General features: G+C 35.6%; 1 protein-coding gene across 1 annotated transcript; it reads left to right on the forward strand.

The window, feature by feature from the left end:
• The first annotated feature begins 6,705 nt into the window (after positions 1 to 6,705).
• LOC131158555 (aspartic proteinase CDR1-like) lies at positions 6,706 to 8,049 on the forward strand. Its single transcript, XM_058113423.1, has one exon. It carries the CDS (start codon positions 6,706 to 6,708, stop codon positions 8,047 to 8,049), a length of 1,344 nt encoding a protein of 447 aa, XP_057969406.1.
• The last annotated feature ends 2,972 nt before the right edge of the window (positions 8,050 to 11,021 follow it).

Raw genomic sequence — 11,021 nt, forward strand, 5'->3', positions numbered from 1 at the left:
ACCGATTTCCAAAGTACCTTACCGAATGGCGCCAGCAAAATTGGCATAATTGAAGAATCAATTACAAGATCTACTTAATAAGGGCTTCATATGACCTAGTGTATCTCTATGAGGAGCTCCAGTACTATTTGTGAATAAGAAAGACGGGTCTATGAGGATGTGCATAGATTACAGGAAGATTAATAAAGTGACAATCAAGAACAAATATCATCTACCCTATATAGATGATTTGTTTGACCAGCTCTAGGGTATACGGGTGTGTTTGAAGATTGACCTCAGATCAGGATATCATCAGGCAAAAGTGAGCGAAGATGGCCTTTAGGAGCAGGTATGGGCATTACGAATTCCTTGTAATGCCATTTGGTCTGACAAATGCTCCTGCTGTATTTATGGACTTGATGAACAGAGTCTTCCACCAATACCTAGATGAGTTCATTGCTACTTTTATTGATGACGTACTGGTCTATTCAAGGAGCTATGAGAAGAATGAGACGCACTTGAGGCAAGTTCTGCAAACACTATAGGAAAATAAATTGTACTCTAAATTCAGTAAATGTGAATTTTGGCTTGAGAAGGTCGTGTTCTTGGGGCATGTTATATCTGGAGATGGAATTTCTATGGATCCTAGTAAGATTGAGGCGATTGTGAATTGGGCTAGACCGAGGAATGTCTAAGAGATCAAAAGTTTCTTGGGACTAGCTGGGTATCGCCGTCGTTTCGTTGAGCGATTCTCAGCACTATCAGGCCTCTAATACGACTGACTAGGAAGAATGTTAGATTTGAGTGGGATGACAGCTATGAGCAGAGTTTCCAAGAATTGAAGTAAAGATTAGTCACAACACCAGTGCTGATCATCCCGTCAGGAGGTGAGGGTTATACTATCTATAGTGATGCATCGTTGAAAGGACTTGGTTGAGTGTTGATGCAGCATGGTAGGGTGGTGGCGTATGCATCTAAGCACTTGAAAGAATATGAAAAGAACTACCCTACCCATCATCTTGAATTGGCTACAGTAGTACACGCATTGAAGATTTGGAGGCATTACCTGTATGGCGAGTGGTGTGAGATCTTTTCTAACCACAATAGTTTGAAGTACTTTTTCAAGCTGAAGGAATTGAATATGAGGCATAGAAGGTGGTTGGAGCTAATTAAGGATTTCGATTGTACCATCTGTTATCACCCAGGGAAAGTAAATGTGGTAGTCGATGTGTTAAGCAAGAAATCGAAGGAATCTGTGTTGACGACAATGGAGGTTCAGTATCTGATCATGATGGATCTAGAGAGACTCGACATCGAATTAGTTGAGAGTGGTTCTCATGCTTACTTTTCCAGTCTAGTAGTGAAACCTACTATACAAGAAAGAATTAAAGCTGCTCAGAAAGAAGACCCAGAGTTAGTAGAGGTGATGAACAGAGTGCAGAGTGGTCAGGGGGAGGAATTCAATGTTGCAGACGATGGAGCTTTGCAGTTTCGTTGCAGATTATACGTTCCTACTAATATTGAGATCAGAAAAACTATTTTAGAGGAGGCTCGCAGATAATTGTACACAGTTCACCTCAGAGGTACAAAGATGTATAGGGATCTATAGGAGTCGTATTGGTGGAGTGATATGAGGAAAGAAATTGTCGAGTATATAGCGCAGTGTCTGATGTGCCAACATTTAAAAGCTGAGCACTCGAGATCGGTAGGTCAGTTGTAGCCATTATTTATCCTAGAGTGGAAGAGAGATCATATAGCCATGAACTTCGTGTTAGGACTGCCGATAGCGTTACATAGCTAGAATGCGATTTGGGTGATAGTAGACTGATTGACTAAGACCACCCACTTTTTACCTATCAAGATCAGCTACTCCCTCAACCGTTTAGAGAAGATCTACATTTAGGAGATAGTTCGTTCCCATGGGGTGCCAGTATCTATTGTGTCAAATTAGGACTTGCGTTTTATGTCATGTTTCTAGAAGAGCTTGTAGGAAGCTCTAGGGTCTCAGTTATCGTTTAGAATGACATTTTATCCTCAGTTAGATGGGCAGACTAAGAGGATGATACAGATACTAGAGGATATTCTTCGAGTGTGCGTATTAGATTTCTGGGATAGTTGGACTCAGTTTATGCCACTGGTAGAATTTGCTTATAATAACAGTTATCAAACCAGCATTGGCATGACACCGTTTGAGGCTCTATATGGTAGGAGATGTCATTCTCCTTTATTTTGGGATGAAGTGGGTGAGCAGCGAGCAGTGGGACCAAAGCTTGTTTAGCAAGTGTGTGATAAGGTTTGACTTATCCGAGACAAGATCAGTGCAGCTCAGAGCCGACGGAAGAGTTATGCTGATAATCGCAGCAGGAATTTAGAATTTGATGTTAGTGATCATGTATTTTTGAAGATAGCTCCGTTAAAAGGGGTTATGTGATTTGGGAAGAAAGGTCAACTTAGCCCTAGGTTTATCCGTCCATTTGAGATTATAGATAAAGTGGAGCCGGTTGCTTACAGGCTAGCTTTGCCACCTATATTATCCAGGATGCACGACGTATTCCACGTTTCCATGTTAAAGAAGTACGTCCCTAACCCTTCTCATGTAATTAGCTATGGAGAATTGGAGCTTAGTGATTCGCTAGTTTATGAGGAGATCCCAATACAGATTCTGGATAGGAAAGTGCAAGAACTACGTAATAAGAAGATTCCTCTGGTAAAAGTTTTATGGAGGAATCATGCAGTGGAAAAGGCTTCTTGGAAGTCCGAGGAGTAGATGAAGCAGAAGTATCTGCATTTATTCTAAAAGATTTGACAAGTAAAATACAAGTAAATAGGTAATATTTCTTTTGCAGGTACATGTAAAGTTTAGTTAGTAAGTAGTCTTTTAGTTTTGGGAGAATTTTTCTTTTGTATATGTAATCTCCCAAGACTTGGAATGTAACCACGGTGTTCCTTTTCCATTAGTGAGGGTAAGTAATAAAATAAGTAGACCGCTTTGTTTTAAAGGATGATAAATTACATGAATAGCAAATTTTAAGAACAAAATTTTTATAAAGAGGGGAGAATATAGTGACCTAGAGAAATTGTGGTATTTTAAATAATGATAAAGAGGGGGGAAATAGAAGTTGGAAGGGAAAAGAAAGGGGCAACAGGCCTCGTCGACGAATGCGAAGTGTTCATCGATGAAGTTGTAATGGGCTCGTCGACAAGAACATGTCTTGTCAACGAGAAAATACCAAGAGAGGGTTTTAGGTGATTCTGAATTTCATCGATGAGGAGAGAGTACATCGACGAGTCTTCTTCTTGGCCTCATCGACAAGATGACGTGGCTCGTCGACGAATTCCAGTGTATAAATAAAGCGAACCTTCATTTTTTGGCCATTTCTGGTGCAAATACTTCTCCTTCTCTCTCCTCTATGCCCCACCTCCCTTCTATCTAAGATCTCGGGCCGATCTTTTGCCGAATCGACGATCTGGAGCCACCATGACACTCTTGGGGAAGTTTTCTACATATGTGTTGGAGTGGACCGTCAGTGGATCGAGTTCAGAATTCATCCCAGATCCAGGGTAAGGTTTTATACTAAATATTTGACTTCTTGACAGTTGTAGAAAGCTTAGTACAAGTAGAAATACTGAAGTTTAGTTCTGGGGAATGTCGTTTTCAGGGTATTGAACGGGGGACCCTGCGGGTGCAAGACTATCTTTCTTAGAGGCTTTTCAAGACTCAGGTAAGGGAATAAATTAAGCTAGTTATTTAACGAAAATGTATGTATCTTATTATAGCATCTGATTTCAGAAAAATAAATATATTTATATATGTTTTATGTTCGGGAAACACTACTGAAAAATGATGGTATGTTTAAATATAAAAAAAACCAATTTCGTGTGGCATGAGTGGAATTTATAAAGAAATACTATTTTCTAGGAACATGATAATGATATGGATATGTTTTGCCGGCGTACGGGCCGAACTATGGTAAAATATGAAATATTGGCGTATGGGCCGATGATTTTTATGATATATGTAAATATGCAAAATGATGCGATGATATTGATTTGGTAACTAATAGTATGAAATATCCATGTATCACAGTTTGATTATATACTATATGATATCAAAACCTGGTTGGCTTGGTCTAAGATAGTACTTACACGGTACCGATGTTATATGTTCATGATTTATCATTATATTTGTGTTAACGCTACTATGCGGAGTGGCGTGAGGTTGGATGGTCGATGTGATTTTAAGAAGTGTGAGCGCCCTTGGGGTACAGACCAGGTCTGGCTTGAGGTTGGATGGTTGATGTAATTTTAAGAAGTGTGAGCTCCCCTGGTGTACGGATCAGGTCTGGCAGACCCATCAGACTTACAGACTGTAGTTTTGACTTGACAGTGGTTGGTCAACCATTGTTAGGTCCCGCCTTTGGATCACACAACCCAATCATGTGGGGGTAATACATGACAATAGGCAGCTAACCTACCAAGGTTGTTTTCGTATTATATTATATGAAATGAATTATGTTTATGAAAATCTTGTATGTTCTATCATGATATGAGAATATATGTTTCCTAGATATGATACAGACAGTTATACTGATATGATTATGCATGATTTTATATAGAACATAGAAATGGTCATGTTGCCACACACTAATATTAGTTTATTTCCCTAACTCAGAGGTGTCACCCCAAAATTTTATAAACATTTCAGGAGCCCCTGATAGAAGAGCGAATAAAGCTCCGCTGATATAGTATTGTTGATCTACCCTCTCTGAAGGGTAAGATTTGGTAGGCTAGGTTGGATTTTTTGGGAAATGTCCCAAGGTCTTTTCTTTTTGGGATGTATATACCTAAATATAATGGATGTAGAACTCTGGTATTGTGATGGATGATACTGTATATGATATTATGAGTTATTTATGATTTTATGTTTCCTACTATTTAGGTTTCCGTTATGTATTTCTGTTTTATCCCTAGTACCCACGGGTTCAAGTTGATTATGATCTGCTAGATTTATTATACTAATTTGTAATATTTAAAGAAAAAAAATATGTGAAAATTAAGCAGATTGTTATACTAATAGTGCGAATTTAAAGATTCGTCTCTAATATTGTAAAATAATATTTTTTTTATTTTTTCTTAAATTAAAGAGTATAAGTGACGATTCCCATATCCGTCACTGATAAGGGGCTAATAGTGACGAATCTTCAAATTCGTTACTAATATTGTGAAATAATTTTTTTTAATTTTTTCTAAATAAAAGAAGTATTAGTGACGATTTCCAAATCCTTCACTAATAATAAGTTAATAGTGTTGAATCTCCAAATTCGTCACTAATACTATGAAATAATTTTATTTTTATTTTTTTTAACTAAAAGAAGTATTAGTAAAATCGTCGCTAATATTTTCCCAAGATGATTACTGTGGGAAAAATATTTTCCCATGACATTTTTCTGTTTTTAGTGACGAAACTATTAGTGACAGTTTAAAATCTGTTATTAATGGTATAGTATTAGTGAGAGTTGCTAAAACAGTTACCAATACCCACTTTTAGTGACGAAATTTAATCCGTCACTAATAGTTTCGTCACTAAAAATAAGTTTTTTTGTAGTGACCAATGTTGATTGTAATTGGTGGGACCGTAAATGATGAGTTCATTAATCACCTCAAACTTATGCTCTACATAACTACCTATCACTTTTTACACTCAACATATAAGTGTAATTAAGTTTATCCAAATAAATCTATTAAAATTACTCATTCATAATGCACATGTGAAAATTTGATTAGTTTAATGTCCCCAATTTGTGACAAAGAGTCTTTTATAGGAAAAAAAAAAAAAAAAACAGTTCAAGACTTTTCAGCATTACCATTTTAAAATGTTTTCTAAAAGGAGCTTTTTTCTAACAACGAGCATGATTAAGGGGTGTAACTATATTTTTTTCAAATTAAAAAGTATAAATTATATATATTAGCTAGAGTGAAAACTAAAGGCCTATTTAGTTGTAAAAAAATAGTTTTCATTCCCCATTTTTAAAATTTTTGAAAATTATAAAAATCATAGTTTAATTTTTAGCTTTCCAAGACTTATATAATTTTGGAAAATGCTTTTACAGTTTTTAGACACTTTTAAAAAAATAATAAATAAAAATTTCATACCTCACAACAAATTAAAAATTTTTAAAACAATAAAAGGCATTTTCATGTTATCAAATACAAAATTTGAAAATAAAAAAGTATATTTTTTTCAATTAATGAACAATAAAAATAAAACTAAACAAATTTTCACATTGAATAATCAACAAACATTTTATTTTCTCAATCTAGAGATTGCACATTTTGCATAGGATCATATTTAATTTGGACCCAAGTTTTGTGTTTTTTTTTTCCCTCAATCTCAGGCATGTATATTAGCACATGACATTGTGAAGCTTTTATGTATAGCACATGACATTGATTGTAGTTTCAATTTAGAGCCACAAATTAATTAAAAAAGTTTAACCCTCGAACTAATAAGAACATGGTAAAAGTTTAATTCCCACTAACATGATACGAAAAAGTTAAATCATTTTTTCACTAATCAAGTTTGAAAGGTGTGTTTAATTGATTATTAATGTGTTTGGGTTAAATAAAATAGTTGAGTGGCCCATTGCTATACTTAAGACTATATCTATTTATAAATATACGTAGATATACATTCGAATTAACTGAGGTTTTATCTAAACACAAGTCATGGCAATTATTCCAACAACCACTACAACTCCATCACATCTCTCTTTTGCACTTTTACTCACCATCTCAATCCTCGCTTCCTTCTCCTCCCTCCCGGAATCTCACGCCGGCGGCGGTTTCACCGTCAACCTCATCCACCGCGACTCACCCAACTCCCCTCTCTACAACCCTACCGACACGCTCTTCGCGCGCGTGAGCAACGCGCTCCTGCGGTCCACTAAGCGCGCCAAGACACTATCTCAGACACCATCTCCTGGTCTTTCCGACATAATCAATAGTGGAGGCGTTTACCTCATGAACATATCCATCGGATCGAAGCGGGTCCCGGTGCTCGGAATCACCGACACCGCAAGCGACCTCGTGTGGACCCAGTGCAAGCCCTGCAAGAAGTGCTTCCTGCAAGCATATCCTCTCTTTGATCCGACAACCTCATCCACTTACCAGGTCGTTTCGTGCGGATCAAAAATCTGCAGTGCTATGAATAAACGTTCCACGTTCTGCACTGGCGCGAACTGCGGATATCAGATGGGGTATGGGGACGGGATCTCATCAAGGGGCATCCTATCAACGGACCAGATCAGTCTAGGAGGCTCCAATACGCTCCCGCACGCCGTCTTCGGGTGCGGAATTGAGAATAGTTATGAACCATCCGGACAGAACGGGACGGGCGTAATCGGACTCGCACGCGGGGCCGATTCTCTCATTTCGCAATTGGATTCTATCATCGACGGCAAATTTTCCTACTGCTTGGTGGATATTTACAACTCGGGAGGTTTCAGCAAAATGAGATTTGGAAGTGAAACGGAGTTTTCGGGGGCAGGGGTGATCTCCACTCCCCTATTTTCTCAAAGTGGAAACAATTTCTATTATGTACGATTGGATGCGATCAGCGTGGGAAACATAATGGTGACAAATTCCGACGTCCTTTCTCCTTCTTGTCCTCGTTCTTCGTCGTCCGTTGGTAACATTATCATAGACACTGGAACGACGCTGCCGCATCTCATAAACAAGTTCCACGATAGCTTGTTGCTGGTGGTGAACAAGAGCAAGGAGCTTCAGAATTTGAGGCGCGTGGAGGACCCAACCAGGACTCTTGATCTCTGCTACAGGTCGAAGGAGATTGTGGGACCCACATTGACGGCGCATTTCGCGTGCGGTGCAAATGTGACGTTGAGTCCTTCGCATGCCTTCCTGAAAGTAGCGGAGGACGTCCTGTGCTTTGGGTTTGCGAAGTCGGAGAATTTGGCCATATGGGGGAGCACGACGCAGATGGACTTCTCGGTAGGTTATGATCTCAGGAATAATAAAGTCTTCTTCAAGCCTACAGACTGCACAAAAGAGTAGTTGCGTTTTGCACGAACGCATGCGCTCCTGTGTTCAAATCTAATAATGTTCAATCTGCATGCTCAGTTTATGTTTAATTTCAAGAATAATATCTCTATTGGTTTCCAAAGATCAATATCTTAATAATGCATGAGAATGGATTTGAGGTTTAGCATAAGAATGGAGTTTTAATATTTGAAGGATGGACTTATAATCGCTCTAACCAAAACCTTGAAAATGAATTGGGTTTTAAACCCTAGTGATTTATCTTCTTACTTTGTCTTGAGGAGACCAAAGTAAAATATCACTTTCGTCAAAATTTTCAAGCTTTTGGAAAGAGTTATGCTATGCTTCATCACTGGTCCATGTGGCAGGACCCCACTGGGTTAGTAATATAAGTCTTATACTTTTGTACTCAGTGAGCTCTTACCATGTTACCTTGCGACACTGAGCAAGAAGCTAAAAAAAAAAAAAAAACAGAAACTTTAAAATGGCATATTTGTATGTGGTACATTTTTGGAGGTTGTCATATCACAAGATTTTTTATAGAATTAAAGGCAATTATAATAATTAGATAACTCTTTCCTAATGATTTTGCTGGTATTTTGGTGGTAATTTCCTTTATTTTCATATTATTATTTATTTTTGTATGGGTGTATTCATATGATTAAATAAAAAAACAGTAATGAGCTTTTTAAGCCTCACATATCTTAGCTCCGAGGGATCCTATTTTAAATATACTCTATAATAATGTGTTTATTTGTTTGTTGACATAATTGAGTATACTTAGTTAATGTGTCCAATTAAAAGGAGTAAAATAAAAGACCATTAAAATTTAATTTGAGATAACTTTTAATTAATTAGGTATTGTTCATAGAACGAGTATATAGGGGGTGCTAGTACCTTCTCCTCACATAATCAAACTCTCAATTTTGATCCTGATACATGCAGACCGATTCTATCCGTAATTGGACAATAATCATGTGTTCTAGTCATACTCCAAAACGTTAGTGGTGACTCCAATTACAATTTTTCCCAAAAAATTAAATTATTTCAATTCCTTCGCCCCCTGGGGCACCCTCGCTCCCGAGACTTCGCGACGCATTCTTTATAATCTTTAATGGTGAAGCACCTGACATCATCAACAGCTTTAGGTGTCTAAGGTTGGGTGATTCCTTATCACCCTTTCTGTTCTTAATAATGAAAAAAGCCCTCAGCATAATGATTAAAAAAAAAAAAAAGCCAACTTAGTGAAGATGTTAAAAGGAGTTTATTTATCACATCATAGTGAGTGCATTTATATGTCTCACCTCTTCTTTCCTAATGATACAATTATATTCTGCAAAGACACATCTCATATGCCTTATGGCTTAAAGTAAACCTGCTTTGTTTGAAGTTGTTGCAAGATTAAAGATAAATTACATAAAGAATGACCTTTACCTATTTAGGTCTATCTTTACGGGCTAAAATCAGATCCATTAAGGCTTGGTACGTAAGGACCCGAATTTGAGTGGGTTCCTACATATAAATTTTTCAACAGATGCACATAAATTTTAATTATTTTTATTATCAGAGCACTAATTAGTTTTATTACAAATATATGTCTCAACTATTAAAATAAAAATTTCTAAAATTCTAAAATACACAAATATATTCTAAATTGTATTATACTAAATTCTCATTCTACTCTACTCTTTCTACTCCCTCCCCCCCCCCCCCCAATGCACTTGCTACGCCATATTTTTGATTTCCTCTTCAAAATTATCTTAAATGTATTGGGGTGAGACAACACTCAGTAAGTAAATAAGATTATTATTAGTGTATGGCTAAAATGAGTTTTTATAATTTCGTAAAATAATATTTAATATTATAATTTTAAAATTATTTTTAAAATAAATATAAATTAAAAAAATTTTGCATAAAACTTTTACCATCAACTACAATAGTAAAATTTTATAATCATATATTATAACTGTAAAATTAAACTTTTAACTTTAAAATTATAACTATAATATTTAATTATATACATATATATACTTTTCCTTATACGTTTCCTTTAGATCATCATTTAGGCACAAGAATGACCATATTCATAAAAACATATACATTTCTTTCAAATTATCAATAACTCTGTACACGTAATTAACTATGTATATGCATATACTATAAAAATCACCTTTAGGCCTGTTTGTTGTAAGTCATGTTTACCCCTATGACTTGATTGTACGGTCCAAAGACATGACTTAGTTGGCTGGCCAACCAAACTAAATCAATGCACATCATCATTAAGTGAGATTTTCCCTATTAAACTCCAGTCCGACCCAAGTGTGCACCTAAGAGAAATCCACTATCATATAGAACCATTCTGTAAATAGTGTGGATGCACCCTGATCCATTTAAACTTTAAGTTGCGGTACCGAACATTCGTAATTTTCTATATCATCTGAACCATAAGGGGTTTTGAAAACATCTTATTATATAATTTATACAATTAAAATAATATCAAGAAGATCTCATTTTTACTCATATTTTTTTTTAAATAAGCAACATAAAATCAACTCATATCATTTTTACTCATATTTTCGTGAAATATGTAATGTAGAAATAAACTCATACCATACTATTTTTGTGTTAAAAATATTTTCTTGAATAGAAATTCATACTATAAAATACCCGAGGGGTTTAGAACATTTTTTAACTCAAAAATAAACGTAAGTATGTTAAAGATAAAATTGGTATAATTAAATATGCATAAAAATAAATTCGGGAGAATTTTATGAAAATAACTAACATAATCATAATTTAATTACGAATGAATTCAGGTATAAATTTTAAATAAAAATCTAACATAATCAAATTTACTTACAAATAAACTCAAGTATATATTTTAAATAAAAATCTAACATAATTAAATTTATTTACAAATAAACTCGAGTATAAATTTTAAATAAAAATATAACATAATCAAATTTATTTACTAATAAAATCGGGTA

This window comes from Malania oleifera, chromosome 6, assembly GCF_029873635.1.
Source record: "Malania oleifera isolate guangnan ecotype guangnan chromosome 6, ASM2987363v1, whole genome shotgun sequence".
Classification (NCBI taxonomy): domain Eukaryota; kingdom Viridiplantae; phylum Streptophyta; class Magnoliopsida; order Santalales; family Ximeniaceae; genus Malania; species Malania oleifera.

Bases quoted from the DNA above. Each gene is read 5' to 3' on its own strand.
- LOC131158555 (XM_058113423.1), top strand. From the start codon at position 6,706: ATGGCAATTATTCCAACAACCACTACAACTCCATCACATCTCTCTTTT.